At 34.9% G+C, this 25,694-nt stretch overlaps 1 protein-coding gene across 3 annotated transcripts; it reads left to right on the top strand.

Moving 5' to 3' along the window:
• The first annotated feature begins 83 nt into the window (after positions 1-83).
• Positions 84-24,506, top strand: KPNA5 (karyopherin subunit alpha 5). 3 transcript variants are annotated; one of them, XM_039355487.1, is made up of 14 exons: positions 84-210; positions 2,747-2,880; positions 4,174-4,275; positions 4,359-4,458; positions 6,734-6,828; positions 7,671-7,802; positions 10,399-10,487; positions 11,339-11,438; positions 13,461-13,624; positions 16,783-16,861; positions 17,764-17,889; positions 19,858-19,985; positions 20,821-20,999; positions 21,306-24,506. In XM_039355487.1, the coding sequence occupies exons 2-14, from the start codon at positions 2,752-2,754 to the stop codon at positions 21,491-21,493; spliced, it is 1,611 nt and encodes a 536-aa protein (XP_039211421.1). In that variant the 5' UTR covers positions 84-210; positions 2,747-2,751; the 3' UTR covers positions 21,494-24,506. The 3 variants fall into 3 exon arrangements, with proteins under 3 accessions (XP_039211421.1, XP_039211420.1, XP_039211422.1); XM_039355486.1 differs by having other exon boundaries at positions 89-185; XM_039355488.1 differs by lacking the exon at positions 84-210 and adding an exon at positions 217-493.
• Positions 24,507-25,694: the final 1,188 nt, after the last annotated feature.

Raw genomic sequence — 25,694 nt, 5'->3', positions numbered from 1 at the left:
TTTTGGGAAACTCGGCGCAGTTCAACCAATTCGCAGCGCCTTCGCTTTGTGCGCGCAGGGGACACTGGGAGAAGAGGCGGTGCCCCGCTTGGCGTTCCGTGCCCTTTGGGCCGCCATCTTCAATTACGATCCTGATTTCTCTGCGGCGGAGGGCCAGTGGCGCCTGGGGGGTCGCCCTCCGATGGGTACGTGGACGTTTGTGGCTGTGAGGTGAAGGACGAACAGACGCGGGATTAACTATGGCGTTTCTTCATTGAGTCTAATTGGGAAACATGGCCATTAAAACCGAATTAAGCTTATTCGGGAGAGGCAGGGATGTGCGCGTCTCTTTCGCCTTTCCCCGGCGCTCGAGAAGCTTCTCTGAAATAACAAAGCACCCAATGCAACTGGGGAGAGGACAGTTATTATTATTTGCACATTTTCCTTCCATCTCCTCCGGGCCGGCGGCACTCACCCTATCTTCGACTTGGCGCCTTTGTGCCTGGCAGAATTGGCAAGTAATAGTGGGAATCATGCATGTTTACTTAGAGGTAGCCCAGATTAGAAAATTCGTAGGATCCATGGCCCAATGAACCCGGGTAGGGACAGCTGTCTGTGCATTTTTTTTTCTTGCTCTCCGTGCAAGAAAATCCATGGCAATGCCATTGAGAGAAATAAAAAATTGGAAAAAATAATTACCGTAACAGCAATTTCTCACGCATGTGATCAGGGATTACGGTGTAGGGCCAGGAATGCAAAAAATGGTGAGCATCTGGCCCGCTCCTGTAAACAGCTGATGCAGGGCTAGATAATTGTTGAACTGCACTTCCCAGCATCCCTAGGAAGTATAGCCAAAGCCAGGGGATGCTGGGAATAGTAGTTTAGCAGTAATTTCTCCCCCTCCCGAAAGGAAAAAAAAAATCCTAGCCTGGGCACCCTTCTTTTGGAGTGCCCCAAATTCAGCTTCTATACTGAACGTTCATAGACATGGCAGAGTTTTTAATACTCCTCCAGCCCACATTTCTTGCCTCTGCTTACCCCTTCAGGGAACAGTACCCAGCTCTGTCTAGTTTAGACAAGGGAAGACCAGTTAGGGAGAGAAGAGTTTGTATATTTCATTGTAATGGTGAAAGTTGTTCAAATGCTTTAGTCAAGAGAATTTCCAGAGAAACACCCTTAAGTTTGGAAACAGTGAGGCTTGAGTATTTCTCTCTATTGTAGCTGCTTCAGACCTAGAAGGGAGCATGCCTGTTAACATTGAGGGTTGCATCCTTCTTGATTTTGAGGGTTCATTTGTTGAAAATGGTCATCCATAGCTCTACAAAATTTTGGTCCAGCTTCTGTTAACCCATGGTTTAATTTACGACATTGTATTACAGATATCTCAAATCTATGTAAAGCTTCTGGTTGGTGTAACATTTACCACTGTAACTGTATGCTTGATGATGAGCCTCTGAAGTTTTTAATTGATTCAGTTGTATCTGACAAGATGCAAACATTTTCTCCTTATGATGAGATCAGCTGCCAATATACAACACACCAAACTATGCTCTGTGCTTCTTTGGGATTTCCCTATGCAAATAATATAAACATGAATTTCAGATAATCCTTACTTCTTTCTTGGAGTTTTGTTGAATGTGCCCTTCTCTATATGAAGCATAATTGTTTCTCACGAAGAGACCAGAATCGTAGAATCTGATATTTAGGGATGTGCACTTTGTCTTAATGCTTCTGAACTGCTGATCATTCACCCGTTGGAAGTTCTGTGCATTAGTTAATTTGATTTTGTATTTTGTGCTGCTATAAACAGGTCTGTTCTGGTGTGTTGTTGTTAGTTTCAATCATGCTGCTCGGATATTGTTTCTATATTCTAAATATCAGTGCTTTTTGGACCTTGCAATGGAAACAAAGTGAATTGATGTTCTAATTATAAGAGTTTTTTTCAGTTATCCCATACATTTTAAGAATTTTACATACAAATTAGGTTAATTCAGATATTCAGTTCCAGTTTTGATTTATTTAGAATTAAGATCCACTTAATGTAATGACACTCATTACTATATTGATATGTTTGTGCAGAACAGAATTAAAAAAGTGAAATAATTTGTCTATGCCTATATATTTTTGTTTATGTCTTTGACTTACAATTTTATATCCACTTACCTGGGAGAAAGTTCTTTAAAAGCTTCTTTCTTAGTAGCAGATATATATAATACAAATAGTATTTGAACAGCTAATTTTTTTATCAATTCCACATGATAAAATTTGTTAGTATTCATATAAATATTTAGAATATAAAATGATACCAGATCTGCTGTGGCATTGTTTGTCCTGAAAACAAACACAAATGGAAAGTGCCATTCAAATAAATAGTAATAGCAATAAAAATGGAGGAAATACTTTCTGCATTGAGAGAAAAATTAATGAGTATTAATTAAAACCTTGTTTGAAGTCTCTAGTCTGTACAAGCACAATTGGACAAGTTACATTTTCAGCCATAAAGTCAATATGGACAAATTATGAGAAATAAAATAGAACAACTCTATGTAGCAGTTGCAGGCGCAGATGCAGTCTTTGCACACTGTCGTGTCATTAAGAAACATTCATATTTTGAATTCATCTATCACATTTTTAGATTGCACCTTTGCCATTTTTCAACATTCACAATATTGAATGTTTCTTTTCATCATTATCAATAAGAATAATTATTTTGTTTCTCCATACAATGTCATTAGCTTGATGTAAATCCTATTGTTCTTTATCGCAGATAACATGGCAAGCCCAGAAAAAGATAATTACAGAATGAAAAGTTATAAAAACAATGCTCTCAATCCCCAAGAAATGCGAAGACGAAGAGAAGAGGAAGGCATTCAGCTTCGGAAACAAAAAAGGGAAGAACAAGTAAGTCCTCATTTAAATCATAGCTGAGCAATGACTGTCGTAAAGCCCCTTAAATTGCTTTTATTGGGGGAAATGATTTATGGTCCAGATTTGATCCCTGGCTATCTACTTTCTTTCATTCATTCATTCATTCCTCCCAAAACAGCTTATGAGCAATGTAGTTCATTATAAATAAAATGCAGTAAATTTCATTGAAAGCAAATTTCTAAAATTCTTCTCACAGGAAGATTGACTTGGTAGTAATAGCCATCTTGGATGATGCAAATTATGGTTAAATTCATTCTTGTCTTTAGAGATGTACTGTCATAACTTTTTTTTTTTGCTGACACAGAATAATTTTATTTGTTTCTTACATATATCTTACTTTTTAACTTGAAAGGTTCTGAAAATGCCCTTAGACTTAAAAGATACAATATAGAAGGAAATGAGGGTGGAGAATGAAAAGAATTTAGAAAAAAATAGATAATAGAAAAAGGGAGATTTTTTTTAGTGCCCATCAAATAAGTGATAACTGTATTTCTACTTGCATTCGCTACAAAAGGAATCAGAAGTTTCTATTTTTATTTGTACTTTCAGCAGTTTTGTTTTTTCTCATTTTCCTTTATTCTCTATTAGTTTTTGATAGTTTTTATCTTTTTGTTAAAACTTTCAATAACATTGATTAAAAATAATATTACAAAAAGAATGAAAAAGATGCTATGAGATGTATCTAGTTATTATTCTGCTTGTATTTAGACTATTTATAGTGAAAATGTGTCTATAATTGGTTTTTATTTTTTGCCCAAAAGTGTTATTTTAAGGGATATTTTTAGCCTTGCATAAGAAAGTATTTGAGACTAAGATGATTCTTGAAATATGCTTAACATATTTTGGAAACGCTTATTTCTAAAAGAGCTAGGGTTTTTTTTTTATCACAAAGCACTCTTTTTATTTCTTCCACAATACTTCCCATTGTACTTATTTGTTTTTCCTTTGCTTATATAATATTGTCTGAAAATGATATCACACTGAATTAAAATGCAACCGGTATATACAGTATAATCCTAAATTTAGTACATATTCCTAAATATTCATCAAGCATCTTGTTTATAAAAGGATACCCAAAGTAGGATTAAAGCTAATACAGTAGTTAATGCATTGTTGATTCAGTCATGTTTCAAGAGAAAACTTCAAGGCTTGATCAAAAAGTGAGAAAGCAACAGAAAAAAAATGGTATGTGTGATTTATATAGTATCTCTTCCTCTTCCACAAATAATCCCCAACACAACGTGTTTTTCTTACATTTCTTTTAAGTTATTTAAACGTAGAAATGTTTCTCTGCTGGCCAGTGAAGAGTCAATGCAGGAGAGTCCAATCCAGGATCCTGATGTGAGCTCTACTGTTCCAATTCTAGAGGTAGGAAATCTGCCACGTGCCTTAAAGCACATTTGCAGATCTGGCTAAAACTTTAGGAAATTATAATTATTTTCCATTTTTAGGAAGATGTGATTACATGTGACATGGTACAGATGGTTTTCTCAGATGATCCTAGTCAACAACTTGCAGCAACCCAGAAGTTCAGAAAGTTACTTTCTAAAGGTAAATTTTAGACTTAGTAAATTTTAGTTTCGGACTTTGCATTAAATTGGAAAACAGGTTTTAACAATACATATGAAGAGTAGTTAACTTGTTTTTTTAATCTCAAGTGATTGTATTGTACAGGAATAGTTTAATGCCAAATGCCCAATTACAAAATGAAAAAAAACCCACCCCCAGATAGAAAAGAAGAGCCACTTTGTACTTTGTATGGATTCCTCTCTGTTGTCCCACTAGTTTAACTAATACAGCAAAGCTGCTGATGTCACTCAAATTAAAGTTGTTGGTTTTTTGTGGAATAAAAGTTAAAATGGAAGCTAAAACTGATTAAGGAATGGCTTTTGGAAATGTGTGACTTACCCTACTAGAAAAGGCAATATTCTCTACTAATTAAAAGATGAAGCAATGTGTACTATAGTTTATCTTGTATTTGATATAATATTAATTGATATTAGTAAAGCAGTGACTATTATCATTGTGATGAAGTTTAATGTGTAAGATAGAGTTTTATTTTATTTTGTTTGGTTTGGGATTTTTTTTATTTCCCCTTTCTGGTTTCTATCTCTTGTTTTTGAGCAAAGAGTACCGTATATGCCGGCGTACAAGGCGACCCGGCCTATAAGATGACCCCCGTCTTTGTCGTCGAGCCGCATTCCTAGAACGTCATCTTATACGCCAGAAACTACCAGTATTTCTGGCATATAAGACGACCCCCGTCTTTGGCGCCGATTTTAGCGCTTGCGGAAGTCGCCTTATACGCCGGCATATACGGTAATCCTTTTTAAGGATTGTTCAGCTTACCTTTTTTTAGCTACTTTTTAAGAAAAAAATAAATTTGCTCGTTCCATGTTATATCTATCAAGTGTTTTCAAATGATTTTTTTAATAAAACAAGCTATCAGCAAGCTTAGTTTGGAAAGAGGCTAATTAAATAACTGCTTGATGGAAATAATTAATATATCCACACACAGGTTTCCTCCTCTAGTATGTATATGGTACATCAATACTATATTTAGTGAGCAAAATCATGGAGATGGAAATAGCAAGAGAAAGAGAGAGACTCTGCTTCTTCCCACCAGTTCAGACATATCTGCAGTGCACTAGAACAAGTTTATTTTGAATTCAGTCTTCAAACACTAAGCCTTAGAGTAATTTAAAAGGCTGAAGAGGCATTGTCATTGTTTAATCATAAGAAGACATAAGTGCTCTAGTCTCTATAAAGAGTTTGGCCCCAAAGGGTGCACTATCTTTATGTCTGTTTTCACAAATTAACCTACATGCCCTCCCTTGTTTATAAATACAGCCAGGAATGTAAGTAAAATGTAGGACAGATCTTTTCATTTTTTAAAGCTTTTGTGTAAGTTGGCACTTGACTAAAGGGAAGCATGTTTTGATTGCTTTCTTTCTTTCAGCTGTTATTTAAGTTATTAAAGTATACTTTGATGGAGTATCCTCTAAGCTGCTGTTGATCTCTGTTAGGTCTTGAGGTTTGTCTGGAAAGCCTTGAGTACACCATTCTGAAGTTTTCTTGCATCCTGTCTACCCTCAGTTTATAACTCTTCATTCAATAATAATTGATTTGTGTGATTCACTCGGGCAACAGATGGCAGTGGCATTGGCTCAAAGGAGATTAGAAGCTATGCTTTCATGGCTATTACCATCATACACAAATGAAATCTTCCCATTCATAGTATGTTAACTGATTATTAAAGTTGAGAAGGAGCAACACAAAAGGAACTATTGCTTAGGGACTTCTTAGAACAGGGTTGTCAAACTGCCGGCCCATGGGCCGGATGCATCATGGCGAAACCGCACCCATCCCATTGCAGGCAATGGGGAAAAAAAGCCACGATACGTCGCCACACATCATATGACATTGCGAGTTTGACCCCCCTGTCTTAGAAGCATCACACTGATCACGTTTTTTGACTTACATATTAGCCAATTTGCCAGACAAAGTGCTTTGGCTTATTCCTTATGTATGACAGATGGTTTACATTTGTTTTCTGTATTATTTCTGAGAGATTTTCTCACAGCATTTTAATGTTACCATACAACAGTGAGTTGGGTTAGATTTAGAGACAGAATGACTTCCCTAAGGCCAATCAGCTTGCATAGTTTAAAATGGGGACTTTAATTTGATTTATCTGCAATATTCCAGCAAGTTCATTATGATAGCTGTGCTATTCAGTGCTCTCTTAATTTTGCTTCTTAATTTTTTCCCATTGTACTGAACTTATATGTAAATTGTTATTGGATTACTTTATGTTTCATTTCAGAACCTAATCCTCCAATTGATGAAGTTATTCAAAAAACAGGAGTTGTGGAGAGATTTGTCAAGTTTCTAGAAAAAAATGATAATTGCACTCTTCAAGTGAGTTCATAAAATAATGTGAGATACATTTGGGGGAAAGGACAAGGAATTAAAATGTTATATCTTACCAGTAGAATATGAGGGGAAGCTTTGCTTCTCTCTCTCTTTCTCTTTCCCCATCATTTGTTAAATATTTTAACAGTTCCATAAGTTAAACGGGTATTAATCCATATTATGTCTTGTAGAGGGAAAACAATTTAAATTTGGTTCCAGAGTGAGCATGTTATTCCCACAAGCAGATAATTTTTTTAAAGATATTGAATAATTTAAGACAACGGCCCCCAACCTTTTGGGCACAAGGAACTGGTTACTTGGAGAGAGGTTTTCCATGGACCGGAGGGGGTGTGGTTTTGTGTGCTGCCTGCATCCCATGGATGGGACTTTGCTTGTTTGCGCAGCCCATTTTCTGGCATGCCGCAGACCAGTGCCGGTCTACGGACCAGTGGTAGGGAACCCCTGATATAAGAGATAGATAAATTGAGACAAACCTGGATTGGGAATTTTGTTTGCTTGTTCTGGGGCCATAGTTTCCCATTATTTCTCCCAAAGTTTCAAATGTAAGTTGTTCCTGTTTGTTGAAATTATTTAAATGTTATTAAAGTATGAGCATATTTTACTATTCTCCAAGACCGTATTTATTTTGTGAGATTGATTAAGGCAAAGAGGTACGGTATGCTTAAGATTTTTATGCCACACAAATACTAAAAAAATCGTTATTTCACTACAGAGATTTATACAGTTGAAGGCTATAGCCTGGTATGGGGGAAAAAAGCCCCATAGAAAATAAGCCTAGAGAACTGATTGTAAAATAAACTGTTAAAAGTCATATTTTTATCTTCTAGTTTGAAGCAGCATGGGCTCTTACAAATATAGCATCTGGAACTTTCTTGCATACCAAAGTAGTAATTGAAACTGGAGCAGTCCCAATTTTTATTAAACTATTAAATTCTGAACATGAAGATGTCCAGGAGCAGGTAACTTTTTGTGAATTTTTTATTATGCAGATTCAATTGTGCCATAAAATGTTGTGAGGTCCTCAAAGTTAATTTTGGGAAGGAAAAAAATAATACATATTTGAATAAAAACAAAATTGAATTAGATGTAATTCTAAACTACGGTTATGATTAAATACTTGACTCATATATTTGTATATTCCCCACTGTTTTGTTTTTAAATGGCACTATTAAGAAGATATCAGAGGTTTTTGCTTCAGTTGTTAATTTATTGTGATTCACAGGAAGCTAGAACTGGGGTTGAATGTGTTTAGGTTTAGAAACTATGCTTTTGATATATCCCAGTGGTGGGATATGCTACCCAATTCTCAATTACTCTGGGTGGATTGTAAGCCAGACAATGTCTGTTGTACCCATCACATGAAGGATTTCTTCTTCTTCTACTTCTTGTGCCATATCCGTTATGGCACACGTTGGCGATCATGTTGGCAATCCTGTTTTTATTAGCAGCCTCACGAAAAAGTGCTGTTGAGTTTTGTCCAAACCAGTCCCTTAGATTTTGAAGCCACAATCTTCTTATTCTGCCTGGACCTCATTTGCCTTCAATCTTTCCCTGGAAGATTAAATGGAGTATGCCATATTTTTCTGGGTGTCGCATCACATGTCTAAAATATTCTAATTTTCGTTTTTTAATTGTTTTGGTGATTTCCCTTGGCTTTCCCAGGCGGCTTATCACCTCATTTCTGATCTTGTCAACCCAGCTTATACGTAACAGCCGCCTGTAAATCCACATTTCAAATGCTTCTAGTCACTTCAGGTGGCCTTCTGTCAGAGATCAACTCTCTACTCCATAGAGCAGGATAGGGGAAAAAAAGCATCTGACAAGCCTGATTTTCAGTCTTAGGCTTATGAAGGGTTTGGCAGTGGCCTTCTCCAAGTGTGTGTGCTTCCCTTTAACTGTTGTCTGATGGCATCTAGTTCACCAGGATGCAAGAGGGAAAGAATCAGCTGCTTGGTGATCTAAACCATTTTTCCATTGTCTCATAACAGTTTGACTTAACCACAAATTATGACAGCTTAGAGATACTGTGGCTAGTTTAAACTCGAAGCAAAAACTTTCAACCTCCTATTTGTAGTGTACTGAAAGCTAGAATACAGAATAGGACCTTTACAAGTTCAAAACACACACGTGATGTTGAACATATAATGTTGTACGATCGCATAATGCTATTTCATATCATAAGACAAGTGCAGTATCTTGCATATTATAAAAAGTATATACTATTTTAGTTACATTGTTTTTGCAATGTATTTTCTTATTTCAGATGTTTAGGCTGCAGTCCAAGCTGGCTTAACTTGGGATCAAAATATACACAAATCACTGACTCGTGTAAATATTGTTAGGCTTGCATTATTAGAAATTTACAGATGTAGCAATAGTTTTGGATTTTGATATACAGTATTATTTCAGTATGTTTGTTTCATATCAGTGACTGTGTACTTAGTATGATGAAATACCGTTATTTGTCTACGCAGAAATAAAAGAATCCTTGCTACATAAGCTCATGGATGAGAATGAATTTCCACTGTGAGATGGGCAACCATACAAATAAATACATGTTGTATTTACTAAGCACACATTCTTATGTCCTACAGAAAGTTGCCTCCACTGGTGCTTATGAATGTGATGTTGGTGGGGACATTCAACTATGTTCTGTACCAGGAATACACTCAAGACACTGAAATTAAGTCAATTCGCACATGTACTAATCTCCCTTTGTAATTATAAACTATTTAGATTGGTCCCAGTAGGCAAATATTTCGTGCTTAATTATTTTGAATTTCCAGAAAAGTAGATATATTCTGCAGTAGAAAAATTGCTGTCACTTATTTATTAAATTATTTTATTGGATTGGTAAGGCAAAATGAGTCAAGGTGGTGTACACAACAAGTTAAAACTGCAATAAAAGAAAGAAAATATAAGCTATGTAAGGGATATAGATATTAAAATAACATATAAATAGATTCAACGGCCCTGGGCCTGCTGGAAGAGCCTGATCTTCCTAATGTTGCTGAAGGATAGCAGGGGTTGGATCATGCAGACTGTTTAGATGTCACCCACTCTGAACAAACTCCAATTGTGATTATTTTATATTAAGAACAAGGCTTTTACACTGGTTGCTTTGTACTGAATAATTTCTTTTTGCTTCTCCCACTCCATGAGTAAAATAAATTGGTTTACTGTTATATGTTGTTATAGATATTTCCATATCTGTAACAGTTTACAATTATGCCTGAGACCAGTGAGAATTGGCACATTGATTCTTTCAGTGATTGCTCCTGTCCCAAATAATCATTATCTTTTGCAGAGGTTCTAACAATTAACAATACAAAATGTTTTGAGGTTCAGCGGCAGGCCTAAATTTTCATGATGGTGGTTTTTTTTTTTCATCAGCCATTTAAGTAATAACATTAATTATTCTCTTGTATACAGTTTATATACTTACGCATAAATGGTAATTTTGTTATCAACTGTATAATGCATAAGAAGTAAAGACGAGTATTTAAAAGGCTTAAAAAGAATTGTGAATATTAATTTACATATTTTTTTTCTAAGGCAGTGTGGGCCCTTGGTAATATTGCTGGAGATAATGCAGAATGTAGAGATTATGTATTAAGCTGTGGAATACTTCCTCCACTCTTACAGTAAGTACAGATCAACAGCCTGGCTACACAATTAAAGCATCCAGGTTAATTGCTAACTTATAAACCCTAGGTTGGTAACGATCAGCGCAAGGCTTCAGATTAAAAAAAAAAAGTGTTTTGGAGTGGGTAGGATTCGAAAAATAGCACTTCTCTGCAATTCTTTTAAACATCTAACTCATTTGGCAGGCGTGTGATCTTGACAAAAGGCATAGTTGCTTTACATAGTTGCAAATGTATTATATTATTTTCAAAGCACTGTCCAGCCTTTGTAATTATTAATAAGGTTTCAACCATCTACTCATACCTTTGGAATTAAGTACCAATGGACTCAACAGAACTTCTGAATAGAGATGCATAGGTTTGCAATGTCAGTTATATATATATTTGGTGTTAGTATACTGACCCTAAAGCATCTTGATGCTAGAATATTTTAAATAGCAGTTTTTATTAGAATAAAAGTTCTCCTAATTATTTGGCTAAAAATTATAAAACATGTTTCTTCTAATTTATTATTTTTCCAAAAATTAATAATTTCTGTGGATTCTATCCAATTTTGTACTTAACAAAACAGAGCTGCTCCTCTTTTTCTTTTTCAGTTCTGTTCCATGAATTCCCCAATTTGCTCAGATAAGGTCACAAGTAAACTAGTTTGACTCCTATCCCAGGAGATAGGGATAAAAAGAATCTGTTCTGCTGCTAAAATGCTATTCCATCATTACATGGACAACATTGAATATAACCATATTAATTAAAGTGAAGTTATTTTCATGTACATGATGAAAATAATCATTCAAATTTTGTTGTTGTTGTTGTTGTTGTTATTATTATTATTATTATTATTGTCTTGGCAGACTCCTAACACATTCTAACAGGCTCACAACTACCAGAAATGCAGTCTGGGCACTTTCAAACCTCTGTAGAGGCAAAAACCCACCTCCAGATTTTAGCAAGGTAAGGCCTATATTTCATTCTATAAAGATGCTATAATAATAAAAAAAATCATACATTGCTTCGTTCCAGTGTATCTTCTAGTATAAATTAAACTTTTTCAAAGTGTCAACTATTTATAGGCCAGGTAAAGATTCTTTTTGTTATAGAGTGGAACTGATATAGTACACTAACTTTGTTGATGATGATGTTCATTTTCAGAGTAGAAAACCAATTAAATTAAATTAAATGCTATACTTGAAATATTCTGAAAGTGGCTATCTATAATATTTTTGGTTCAGTCCCAGCTGAAGTTATTTTACATTGGTCTCAGCTCAGTAAAATACAGATTCAGCACATATGTTCATGTGGGCACATGCACACACCCAGCAGTGCAGTTACAATGTAACTAAGAAAATTTAAATATAGGGCACATTGTAATGACTATTTGTGGACTAGTAGAATATACTCATAAGTTTTTAAAGAGTTATAGTTAAAGGATAATATCAAATACCCCAAAGCTTTCAATTCACTGATTCATCTCTTAGGAAAGCAAGTTTGAAATACTTCCTAACTGGGTTGACTTGTTTCACACCCATTTTGGAAATGGGACCTGCCACTGATCTGTAATAAGCAACAAGAAGATTCCTGTATCTTCAAATGAAAGAGCCATATCTTCCAATGAGCTCACTTTCCTATTGCAGATTGCCCATAAACATTGTGTATGTGTATAAATATGTTGCTTCATGGTCCAAGTTTCCTTCACTGTCAATCTCACATGCCATATCTGTCCCTGAGCTATCCAGCATTCCTTTAATTAGAAACTGTCACTCTGCTATCGGTTTCAGCATTAGTTGTACCTGTTCACTCCTATTATCTTATATTAGAGATATCACTTAGTTTGTATTTAGCCCAGGGCATTACACTATTCTGTGACATAAAGAGTGTTCAAAATATTTTTAAGCTCTTAGGAATTCCTTTTTTTCCTTTAGCCAAATGGACTCCATTTTTTCATTGCCCAGCTAAGGTTTGCTTGGGCTTCTTGAGCCTTGAAAAGCATATTCAGAACTTTTATTTCTCTAGGTCTCATCAATAGGCTGTAGTCTGCTCTACATATATCACACAGACCTACCTATTACAGAAAAACTGCCATTTAAAAAAAACCCTTTAGGTTCTAGGTTAGAGAGAAAATATTTGAAATCAGATTAGTGACATCTTAATCCAGCTTTCTCTCAGCTGGAACTTTTCAAATGTAGTTGACTTTTAATATTGGAATTCTAGTTTGCTAGCCATATGGCCTGAGAATTTTGAAGAGTTGAATTCCAATACTTACAGTTTAGAGAAATGTAAAACCCACTTTCAAGTACTTAACTAAGCATACAGTGGAAGAGAGTTACAGCAATAGTCTTATTTATTTGTGTGCTCTGCTACTACCAATATATAACTAAGTTCCTTAAAGAGGTAGCTGATGCCTAATCTAATCCCCTTCTATTGATTTTCTTAAGGCAGAAAATAAAAGTTTCTAAGCCAAATACCATATAAGTCCTACCAGATGTTGGATTTGATTTAAGCATTCCACTTTATCCTGCTTTTGGTGCATTTAGTAAACTATCTGAATTTTGTTAGATTGCTATTTTAATTTGGTAATCTTTTCTTCACCAATCTATTCCAATTGATTCTTTAAAGATATCTTTAATTTAGAATTAAACATTCTTTAAAGAATGATGCAGGTTTTGTTCCAGGTTTAAAAAAAACTTTAAGGTTCATTTAATTTTTGTTACAGCTAAGTTCTACTTTCATTCGGTTTTTTGTATATGGTCAACTGCCCTGACTATAGTTTAAGTTAATATGGTTGTTGTGGAATAAAGTGTTTTGTAGATTTGGCATATGTATCATTCTACAAAGAGACACAATTATAGGAATACAATGTTTTTAAAAAGTGTCATTGCTTTTTTAATTTAATAGATCTTGGTTTTCAACTTTGGAAAAAGCTTGCAATAAAAAGTAAATTTACAATTTTAAATTCTCTCTTTCTAAATTCTTAAGGTTCGTCCTTGCTTAGGTGTTCTATCAAGACTGTTGTTTAGCAGTGACTCGGATGTATTGGCAGATGCTTGCTGGGCCCTCTCTTACCTTTCCGATGGACCGAATGATAAAATACAAGCGGTTATCGATTCTGGGGTTTGCAGAAGATTAGTAGAACTTCTGATGTAAGTCTTTTTAAATCAGATAATTATTGCAGCAGGAGAGTGCTGGAGAAGATAGGAGAAGGTGTTAAATTATATTAGCATGTCAGCTATAGTTTCTCCATACCATATCAGCAGTACCTGCAGTGGTAGTTGTCTTTCTTGCCTCTATTCTCTTCTCTAAGACAGCAGGAATTCTATAGTTGGCAAATTCAAGAAAGGCACAAGTATCCAGTTCATCTTATTTTTGTCTATCAGCTTAGTTTGTGCCTGTATTAAGTAGTACATAGATACAAGGAATCTGCCACTAAATGTTGCAATACAGAGTGTTCCAGTGTTAAAGGTCTAGCGATAACTAATTCCACTTGAAAATTCTGTATTATTTTCCCACCCCAAACACACATGCACACTCTTTCTCTCACACACAGGCAGACACACAACAAGCAATTTTTTTCATTTTCTTCTCACAGCATGGTTAGAATTTATGTCAATGGAAGAATAGAATAGAATAACAGAGTGGGAAGGGATCTTGGAGGTCTTCTAGTCCAACCTCCTGCTTAGCCAGGAAACCCTATACCATTTCAGACAAATCGTCCAATCTCTTCTTAAAAACGTCCAGTGTTGGAGCTTTCACAACTTCCGGAGGCAAGTTGTTCCACTGATTAATTGTTCTAATTGTTAGGAAATTTCTCCTTAGTTCTAGGTTGCTTGTCTCCTTGATTAGTTTCCATCCATTGCTTCTTGTCCTGCCCTCAGGTGCTTTGGAGAATAGCTTGACTCCCTCTTCTTTGTGGCAACCCCTGAGATACTGGAACACTGCTATCATGTCATCCCAGTCCTTCTCTTCATTAAACTAGACATACCCAATTCCAGCAACTGTTCTTTATAAACCGTTCTTTATCCTCCAGTCCCTGATCATCTTTGTTGCTCTTCTCTGCACTTTTTTTTAGAGTCTCAACATCTTTTTTTACATTGTGGTGACCTAAACTGGATGCAGCATTCCAAGTGTGGCCTTACCAAGGCATTGTAAAGTGGTATTAATACTTCACGTGATCTTGATTCTATTCCTCTGTTAATGCAGCCTAGCACTGTGTTGGCTTTTTGGGCAGCTGCAGCACACTGCTGGCTCATATTTAAGTGATTGTCCACTAGGACTCCGAGATGGCTCTCACAGTTACTACTATTGAGCAAGGTACCACCTATACTATACCTGTACATTTGGTTTTTCTTGCCTAAATGTAGAACCTTGAATTTCATTTTGTTAGATAGCACCCAATGTTCAAGTCTGTCCAGATTCTCCTTTATCTTAAGCCTATCTTCTGGAGTGTTGGCTATTCCTGCCAGCTTGGTGTCGTCTTCAAATTTGATGAGTTCCCCATCTATCCCCTCGTCCAAATCATTAATGTAGATGTTGAAGAGCACCAGGCCCAGGACAGAGTCTGAATGAAGTTCCATTGAGGACTACATGTTGAGTGTGGTTGGTTAGCCTGCTACAAATCAATCTGGTGGTATGCTATCTTATCAAGTAGTAGGTTGTGATCTACTTTATCAAATGCCTTACTGAAGTCCAAGTAAATTATATCCACAGCATTCCTCTGATCCACTAATTTTGTCACTTGGTCAAAGAATGCAATAAGATTTGTCTGGCATGATCTGTTTTTGACGAACCCATGTTGGCTTTTAGTAATGACTTTGTTTGCCTCTAGGTGTTTGCTGATTCGTTGCTTGACTATCTTTTTCAGAATCTTCCCAGGGATTGAGATCAGGCTGATAGGTCTGTAGTTTCCTGGATTTATTTTTTCCCCCGTTTTTGAAGATGGGAACTACATCAGCTCTTTTCCAGTCCTCCAGTAGTTCCCCTGTGCTCCAGGATCTTTGAAAAATATAGTTCAGTGGTTCTGAGATCACATCTGCCACTTCCATCAGAACCTTGGGGTGTAATCCATCTGGTCCTGGTGATTTCAACTCGTTTAGTGTGAATAGGTGCTCAGTGACCATTTTCTTGCCTATTTTAACATGTTTCTAATCTGTTTCTTACGATACTGATAAGTTGGCCTGTTTTTTTTCCTTTGTGTAAAGATGGATGCAAAAAATGAGTTAAGTAGTTTTTTCTCCCTGTTGCTTGTCACCCTCTTGCCACTTTCTCCCACTAATGGACCAATTGTTTCCTTGACTTTTTCCTTGATTTTTACAAGTGATTAGTTTTTATTGAACAATTCAGGGAGATTCAGTTTGCATTCTTTTAGAGTTGATTTTATTGTTGATTTCGTTTTCTATTGTAGAGATGTTACTCTTTACTATATAAAAAACATACTGCTATTTGTATATGGCACCAGACTGAGAGCTCACTTGAATTATTTCAAGCAGACAGATTTTTTCCATTTCATTTCCTTCCGTTTCATTTTTTTCCTTTCCATTCAACTAGAGCATTCAGAGGGCACTGATCATCTTCCTTGTTGATTGTATTTCTCAGAGGTTTAGTGGAGGTAGCCTTTGCTTAAAAAAAAAAAAAATCTACAGGTTCCCCCCCCCCTTTTTTCTCTCTCTTTTGTTAATTAACTAAATACAAAAAGAAGAAAAAGGTTTAAAAGAGAAATAAAAGCATACAGGGCATATATTCTTATGCATACAGAAATAAAGTTGTATTGTACAGAGAAGCCATAATTCATTAGTCATCATAGCTAATCTATCAATTCAGACTACTGAATGATTGGAATCATATGTTTGTCTTTCCAGTGCTGAATAGTAAGTCTTTTGGTTATAAGTATACAAAAATGTATACTTAAAATTTGTTTAATGTTAAAAGAAAAGAAAAAGATTCATATATACAATTACATACGATTTTGAAAAAAGCCAAAAAAGCTGTATGTGTTTCAGTTCAGAAGAAATGCTTTATGTAATATGTGAGAACAGATTTCTCTGCATTTAATTAAAACAGCCCAACTTTTCTTCAGCTTCTATGTCACTGTTTTAAGAAGTCAATTTAAGAAGTCATTGAGTCCTACCTCTTCAATATGATGATGCTGGGCTTTTGTTCTGTCGAGATAAAATATGATGGAGTTTTTTGATAATTGAATTATTAGAATAGGATCCTCAAACCCATATGATGAGGTAGAAAGATTGATTGTATCAGGAAGAACGCATCTATATCTTTAACATATTTTAACAATTCCCTTGTTTAGGCACAACGACTACAAGGTCGTGTCGCCTGCATTAAGAGCAGTGGGAAATATTGTGACTGGTGATGACATTCAAACACAGGTAAATAAATTTTTAAACTTACTTCAGTGATCTTTCTGTCCTTTGAAAGATACAATAGAATCTTATCACTTGAACGTATCAGATATAGGGTATATCATAGCCTTGATTCAGGCATTTACCCAAAAGCTAAGAAAGTTCATAGAGCATGGGAACTATTATTCTTGAAATAAATTTATCAGTATTCAACTGGGAAGACAGTTTATGTGTTTGGGGTTTTTTTTAATGCACATTTTTTGTCTTGTTTAGTTTTGCTTTATTGTTTGCCTTTTTGTTCTATTGAACTATTGTATTGCAATCTCAAAGTAGTAGTAGACTTGCAAAATGTGAAGCATAAAAGTAACTGTAGGAGTTGTCGCCTGTTGTGGTGTGCCAGTATAGTCCCTTTGCACTTCAGGACTGGCTAGAGTTATTTTCATTTCACATAGGTCCTGCTTTTTTGAATATAGATAGCAATTTAATAGTACAGTGGTATCTCGGTATTCATCGCTGATTCTGGAAGGCGGGATGGAATACCAAAAATCACGAGTACCAAGCAATTTTTTTCCTATAAGTAAATCACAAGGCACACAACACTGACAAGTTATAGCTTGTGCATTGAGTACCAAACAAACAGTATTGAGTACCAAATTCGATGAGCTTCAAAGAAGCTGAATACCAAGGTACAATCATAGTTTCTTATGTACCTTTTTTCCCCTTTTGTGTTACATCTGTCTACCTTCATGCTTAGTTTTTATTGGGATCTAGAACAGATTTTTCAGAAAACATAGCGTGTCTTTTTTCTGTAATATAGTGTTCAATGAAATAGTAATTCAATTTGTAAATATTATGTTATTTCAGCTATATGGAATGTACTTTATTTTACATTGTTTAGGCAGAACTTTTCATCTTTCAAATTATTTTAGGTAATTCTAAATTGCTCTGCATTACCCTGTCTCTTACATTTGCTGAGTAGTCCCAAGGAATCTATTCGAAAAGAAGCATGCTGGACAGTATCTAACATCACTGCAGGAAACAGAGCACAAATTCAGGTAATGTGTTCAGTTGTCTTTGTTAGGCATAATTATTTTTACCCTTAACCTTTTTTTTTTTTTTTTTAGTCTTGTTCTGTTCCTCAACCTCATTTATTTTTGTTTAATCTATCCAGCACACAGTGAATAGTGCTGGATGGGTGGGAAGGGACAGGCAGTTTTATCTGGAGGTTATGCAATCAATACAACTTCATATCCATACCTTTAGATGTCCAGTAAACCCATACATAGATTGCTTGTATAATTACTGCAAATTTCTTGTTATTTTTTTCTTTTCTTTTTTGTCTTGTTTTGTTTTATTTATATAATTGAAGTAATTGTATCAATTTACATTATTTGTATGTGTTGCTTCATAGATGATATAAATTCAGTCAGTTTAAGGTTGTGGGTCAGGATACAAAGAGACTTGAAAAATTGGGAGAAGTTGCAATTATCTCTTTTGGGAAGAATTGCGGCGATTAAAATGAATGTCCTGCCTAAATTCCTTTTTTTATTTCAAATGATACCTATCTTAAAGAATGAGGTCAATTTAAATGAATGGCAGAAAGGTATCAATAAATTTATCTGGGCGGGGAAAAAACCAAGAGTAAACCTTAAAATTATACAAGATATTCGCGAGAGAGGTGGACTCAAGGTACCGAATTTGAAATTGTATTATGATGCTGTGGCCTTAACATTAATTAGTGATTGGGTTAATTTAACAAATGTAGAAATACTCCTCTTGGAGGGTTGGGATTTACTTTTTGGATGGCATGCCTACTTAATTTTTAACAAAAAAGTTGACCGGGTTTTCAAATCTCATATTATAAGGATTTCTCTACTTCGGGTTTGGAGGAAATATTACAGAAGCGATTTTAAGATACCGTTATGGGCTATACCTTGGCATGCAATAAAGGGGATAAGGAGAGGAGCTAAGATGGAGAATTTTTATAAAATGTTTTATAGATGGCACCTTGATCCACAAAAAATGTCTCGTATGTATCCTGACTTACAGACTAAATGTTGGAGATGTAGTTGTTTGGATGCTACTTATTACTATATTTGGTGGTCGTGTAAAAACATAAAAGCCTTTTGGATTAAGATATGGTGGAATATTCAAAGAATTTTTAGAAGGAGGGTAAAATTTACCCCACAATTGTTTTTGCTAGGTATAGTTACTGGTTGTGATACTAAGGAGGTTATATTGATGTTAAATTTAATCACAGCCGCAAGGTTGTTAGTAGGGCAATATTGGAAGAAGGAATCTTTGCCTACCTTTCAAGAGTGGTTTTCTAAAGTATCCTATTTGGCGGAAATGGCAAAGATTTCGGCTTTTTTAAAGGATCAATCGCAAGAGAAGTTTTTTGTGGTTTGGGAAAAATGGATAGATTTCATACAATATAAGTTGGATATAAAAAAATACTACTAGGTTTATCAATAATTTATATATAAATTTTAATATTTTATAGATTGTATTATTTTTTTATATGTTTTATTATTATTTTACTTTCATACTTCTTTTCTTCTTTCTTTCTCTTTATTTTTCTTCTTTTTAAGTATTCTTTTTTCTTTTTTTTTCCTTAATATATATATTATTGTTAATTATTCTATTAGTAGTTTAAATAACGTATTTAGACTTATTTATGGTTTATATTTTTTCTTTTTTAAGAATTTAAGAAAATTTAATTAAGCCTATATTCAGCTCTGGGAAAGTTGAGGGAGGGAGTGGGAGGGTTGGGGAGGGTTGGGGAGGGTTTTTTTTTCTTATTTTGTAAAATTTTAAAAATTTTCAATAAATTCAGTCAGTTTTGCAATAATATTTTTATTATATGGTGATCAACTCCCAATTGTTTTTTTTCTGGTACATCCAGGATCCATTGAATGAGTGTCTATGAAATTGAGAGTTTATTATAAGTTCAGTATTTGATTACTCTATTGACTTCAAGAATTTTCAGAGGTTATTACATTATTATATATTTTTTCCTTTAGGCCGTTATAGATGCAAATATATTTCCAGTATTGATTGAAATTCTTCAGAAAGCTGAATTTCGTACTATAAAGGAAGCAGCATGGGCCATCACTAATGCAACATCAGGAGGGGCTCCTGAACAAATTAGGTAATAAATTACAGTTGATTCACAGCAATGCTGATAGTTGAAACTTTTTCATTTAGTAAGTGAACTTTTCCCAACCTGATGTTCCCTGATAGTTAGGATTATTGCTTACAAATTCAAATGATAACTGTAGTTTGTTAAACTTGTATGCCACCGCCCCTCACTCTCAGCACCCAACGCTGTAATGACTGAGTCAATCTGGAGGGCACCAGTTTATGAAAAGCTGCATGAGGGAATCATAGTATGCCTTGAATATCTTTCCTGTATTGTATGTGTGTGTGTGTGTGTGTGTGTGTTTGTAAAAAGGAAGACATACTGATCTCTGGGACATAAAATTTATTTCTCACTGAGCTTTTGTTAGCTACTGCTAATATTATCAAAGAGTAAGCCAACATTGGAGAGACATTGTTTTTATAGCCCTTTAACTACCAATAATTTAGCCATCGAACACGTAATAGGTCCGTCAGTTCGCCGCCCACATGTAATTGGATTCGTCACATCCGGCTCAGCTGTATTAGTTGACATATGTATAGCTCTCATTGCCCTGCCTCCCACCGCTTCCATTCACTTTGGAAATGAAAGTTTGTTCGTAGATCATTCGGATTTCAGATCAGTCAATTTAAAAAAAAAGGTGCATTGTTGGGTTCTGGGATAAAATTATTTATATGTTAACCATATAAGGAGTGTTGTTTCTTTTAGTAGCATAATGTTTTCAAAATTATATTTTTAATATTTTTTAATGAAAGCATCTTTGTATGTAGATTACTACAGTCAACAAAAAGAAAAAAAAACTGATTAGTTATATTCCATCCTCTTTTTCCCCCCTTCTTTACAAAAGTTACTTAGTGGCATTAGGTTGTACCAAACCTCTATGTGATCTTCTGACTGTGATGGACTCTAAAATAGTCCAGGTAGCCTTGAATGGACTTGAAAACATACTGCGACATGGAGAACAAGAATCAAAGCAAAATGGAATTGGAGTGAATCCTTACTGTGCCCGTATAGAGGAAGCATATGGTAAGAAGTGATAACTCAACGCCACAGCAAGTATTAATATGGGAATATTTCTATTCAAAAATTGTCAATGCTGTGCCATGTGCAGTGCTGTAGACTTTTATGTAAGGAAATGATTCCTAATAAACATAAGATTTACTGTTAAATAACAATATATAAGTTTGGATTGCAAGTCTCTTGTTTGCTATTCTGGGAGTTGTCAAGAAATGTCTTTATTTTACCTGTTTATGGAATTAAGAGCTGTTTATTACTGAGCAGTGCTTGACTGTATTGAGCAGCGTAGATCTTACTTCTCTCTCTTAATTCTAGGACTGGATAAAATTGAAATCCTTCAAAGTCACGAAAACCAAGAAATCTACCAAAAAGCTTTTGATCTCATTGAACATTATTTTGGTGTGGAAGAGGAAGATGCAAACATTGTGCCCCAAGTAGATGAAAACGAACAGCAATTTGTGTTCCAGCAACAGGAAGCCCCCATGGAGGGGTTCCAGCTGTAACCCTTGGCTCAAAGGACAGGAGCACTTTTGTGGTGGCCTTCATTTGCTGCCCTGATGGGGAATGTTTTGCGGAAGAAGATAAAGGAGCAACTTATGGACTCAACATGTGCTTTTTTTTTTTCTATTGTGTGTTGCCATTGTCTCGTTTCTAGAAATACCAACTATTCACAAGGTACAAAATAATGTTACCTTAAAGCAGACAGCAGATTCTGAGTTTTCAAGCAGTTGTTAAAATTGCACCATTATCCATAAACAGCTGTGATATTTTGGATTTTGGCGGTGTGGTTTATATGCCCAAGCTACACTAAAATCTACCTCTATTCCTTGGAGCCAAAAAGATGTTTCAGAACTATAGACAGGAGCTCCTAGTAAACATTAAATTTAGAATGTGAAAATTATTTATTTAAATAGTGAAAATATAGTTTTATTGTGATACTTTGAGACAAACTGGGGAAATATATTTAAAAGCAACACTTCTAGGAGCACGTTGCTGGTTACATACCATAACATTAAGTGTTATGTCAAAAATGCAGTATTTCTGCTGTTTAAAAAGAGGTAGCCAGTTTCAATTTGTAGTTCATCCAGACTTGTTCCTAGTTATGTAAAGGAAGTTCCGTCATCCTTTTTAATTTCTGTGGAATTGCAAAAGTTGCCAGTGCTTGAACTAACTACTACAGCTGATTTTTTAAACGACAGGTTGATGACATGTGGAAAGCTTTATCTGCTAATATTTGTCCATTAAATTGCTGGAGTTTGTTTTCTACCTAGTATAAACTTATCAATTAGAAAAGTATGTTTATATTGTAATGATTATTGTAAGGGAACTTTCTATACTAGGAATTCTGAACTGAAATATCCATGTTTAACTTAAAAGCTACTAAAGTGTGTGAGGCTGCAATATACCTTTTAAAGAACAAAATTAGATTATTTATTTACATAGTGTATTGTGTTTGACCAAATATATGAATGCATTATAAAAACCCCTTTTTAAATGTTTGGCAATTTTTTCTAACTTATTGAAAACAGATCACCAAAAGTATATTTTCTAACAGACAGCAGTAGCACTGGGAAAGATCATTTTCCAATTAATTGAAAGAAAGCACTTGAATATACAATTATCTGTGATAACATATGTAAAATAAGTTTATATAATACTGGTGAATTTTATTTTACACTAGAATGAACACTTGAGACTGTTTGTTTTAGAGTCTGAATCTTATATGAATTGGGAAGGGTATAGCCCAGTTCAAGTACTCTGATAATTTTGCTTATCAGAAATGTCTTGGTCTGTATAATACTTTTTAAAAAGTTATGTATCATACCTACAAGTGATTGCCTTTTTAAAATACTGTATAAATTTCAAATTCATGTATCAAATTTTCAAAAAGTAGTTTGCATTCAGTGAAATACATGTTCACTCGTGAACATGTATTTGAGTTAAAATACTGCTCTTTTTGTCATATTCAAGTTCCCCAAGATTGATTTGCCAAGGAAAATAAGTCATAATTGGCCATTGTGCCATGCATCTTATGTCATTGTTACAGAAACCCCTTTGTTTCAGTGTTAGATCAATATTAGAGGTTTCTGAATGAAGCTGTTAGATTACTTAGTTTTCATGTGGGTCAGGAATAAAAGACTAAAGTGCTCAATTCAGCTGCTTCCTGCATTAACTACTGTCATGGCCTGTGGAGCTTGTTCTATATTTCCATTGTAGTAGCTGACATATATTTCTACTACATACAAGATTCACTGCAACATGACCCATAGCCTTCACAAAGGCAGTATAACAATAATATTTACTCACAAAGAATTGTGGAAGTACCGCTTGCCTTGGAAAATATAAGCTTATATGTATGAATAGAGGATCATAACTGAGGAAGCCACCTTATTTGGAAACTTGCTGGAAATACAGTGCAAGATATAAGAAGTCTGCTTAAATCTGCAGCTAGATATCCTATATCTATCAAGGGATAATGGGATTTGAGTATTAGGGATGTTTTATAACCATTTGTATCATTCATTCCAAGTACAGTTTAAATTTGCCAATTGAAACTGAATTTATCAGAATTACTCTAGAATGTTAAAAAAAAAAAAGAGGTTGTGACAGGGTATACCATTGTTTGTTTGCTTATTTGCATTACAAAATTACCAGTTGTGCCTGCTCTTAATTTCCAAATGAATAAATAAATGCTATCAAAGCATTTTTATCCAAACAAAATGTAAAATTACATAAGATTTAGAAAAAGCAAAAATCTCAAATGTGAATGAACACAACTGTTTTGAAATTTCATCGTATAGATCATGAGTATGATAATTTCTATATATTGCTAAAGACATAATTTTGACCTTAATTTTGAATGCTTAAGTATTACTATTGGGTCATCATCAAATTCTCTTACAAATGACATTTAAAAACATTGCATGATTTAGAAAGATTTCAGGAATTGGCCCTTTAATAGAGGAGGCATCAACAGCATCTACAGAAAAAAATAATCCTAAATAGTACATCTTTGAACAATTTAAAAAAGATTTCAGATTTAAGAATTCCTTCCTATTCAAGTTGACACATTCTCATGTAATGGCCTGAATTTGACAAGACTTTAAACTATGCAACCATGCCAAGTATGTATTTCAGATACAAAATATAATGTGTTTTTTACTCAAGCAGGTTTACATTTAGAAAATAGATGGATTATGGTCTTAAAGCAAAGTACAATTACTTTTACCTATTATCTCAGTTGGATTTATTTGCTGACGCCTTATTTACATTTTGTTATATTAATGAACTAAAAATGTCTTTAGAAAATGTATATTATGAAACTGCTAAAGAATTGAGATGAGATCTATAAAAATACACAATACTTTTTTTTATTGTGTTTCAAATGATCACCTGTAATTTATTGCATCTGACAAACTACAGACTGAACAAATCTACAAATAAGAACAGTATGCAATATTAGGGAATGTTACTCAACACTACAATGCAAAAGTAATAAATGTATTTTACGTGATACGCATTGTGTATATTTATTTTGGCTGGCAGATTCAGACTCCTGTGCAAACTTGTGAGGACCTCTGATTGATCTCAGTAGAATTTAATTGCTGATACACGAGAAAACAATTTTTTACTGCAGAGTTTTCCAACCCATGTCTTAGAAGCTGCCTTAGAAACAGGCTTGTGGCTGGCAATGCCAAACATGCCAAATTAGAGGTGGACATAAGGTGGAAAATCTCAATCTCTCTCTCTCCCTCCCTCCTTCCCTCCCTCTCCCTCTTTCTCTCTTTCCTCTCTCTTTCCTCTCTCTCTCTCTCTCCCTCCCTCCCTCTCCCTCTTTATCCATACAAGATATATAATTATATAGGGTCTATAAAATATAAGGTACACAAGTTCTGCCTAGGGGCAAGGGATTGGACTAGAATACCTCCAAGGTCCCTTCCAGCCCTATGATTATATTTTATAGTTGTGTAAGATATAAGGAAGGACTTTTAACTTTAAAAGCCCTGCAACCTATGTTGGACTCTGAAAGAGACTCTCTTCGAAAGGCTATATGTGAATAAATAATATTGCCTGATCTGTCCCCAGCACAGATTCTTTTTTTATTGCCTGGGGTGAAATGCTGAGATTCCCCTGCCTAGACATAGAACTACTGAAGGCAATTAGTTCTCTGCAACTAACTTTCAACTCCACAGTATTTGATTTTTTAAAAATTATTTAAGGTATAATTTATACCCCCCGCATTGCATCATCTTAGCGTTGCCTGATGCCTTTTCAAGATATTGTTGGTTTGGAAATATAACAAAAGCATAAACCGTATCTACTCGCAAGATAAGGTAATATCTTTTTTGTTATCTGTGGGTCAAGAACAGCCTCATAATTCGAGATCCATCTTGGATGGTTCTTTGATCTAAGGCAGTGGTTCTCAACCTTTTTAATGCCGCGACCCCCAACCGGTCGTAAGTCGAGGACTACTCAACAAGTCATAAGTCGAGGACTACTCAACTGGTGCAGCACCGTTTTCAGAATGGGACTTTTGGTGGGCTCAGCAGGACAGAGACAGCCTGGACAATTCCTATTGGCTTTTGAAAGCCAATAGAATTAGACTCTATTCAAGAGAGTCTATTCTATTGGCTTTCAAAAGCCAATAGAATAAAGGAGTAGCACAGCTAAGGAAAAGGGGGAAAAAATGGCGGACTGCGTTGT

This window comes from Crotalus tigris, unplaced genomic scaffold (assembly GCF_016545835.1).
Source record: "Crotalus tigris isolate CLP2741 ecotype Arizona unplaced genomic scaffold, ASM1654583v1 scf7180000018691.1937549, whole genome shotgun sequence".
NCBI classification, from domain to species: Eukaryota; Metazoa; Chordata; class Lepidosauria; order Squamata; family Viperidae; genus Crotalus; species Crotalus tigris.
This window is presented reverse-complemented; position numbering and strand designations above follow the sequence as displayed.

What these genes read in the sequence shown, in the direction of transcription:
- KPNA5 (XM_039355486.1), top strand. An exon ending in ATGAAGATGTCCAGGAGCAG is followed by an intron (nt 7,803 to 10,398) that starts GTAACTTTTTGT and finishes TTTTTTTCTAAG; the next exon opens with GCAGTGTGGGCCCTTGGTAA. An exon ending in GGGGCTCCTGAACAAATTAG is followed by an intron (nt 19,986 to 20,820) that starts GTAATAAATTAC and finishes TCTTTACAAAAG; the next exon opens with TTACTTAGTGGCATTAGGTT.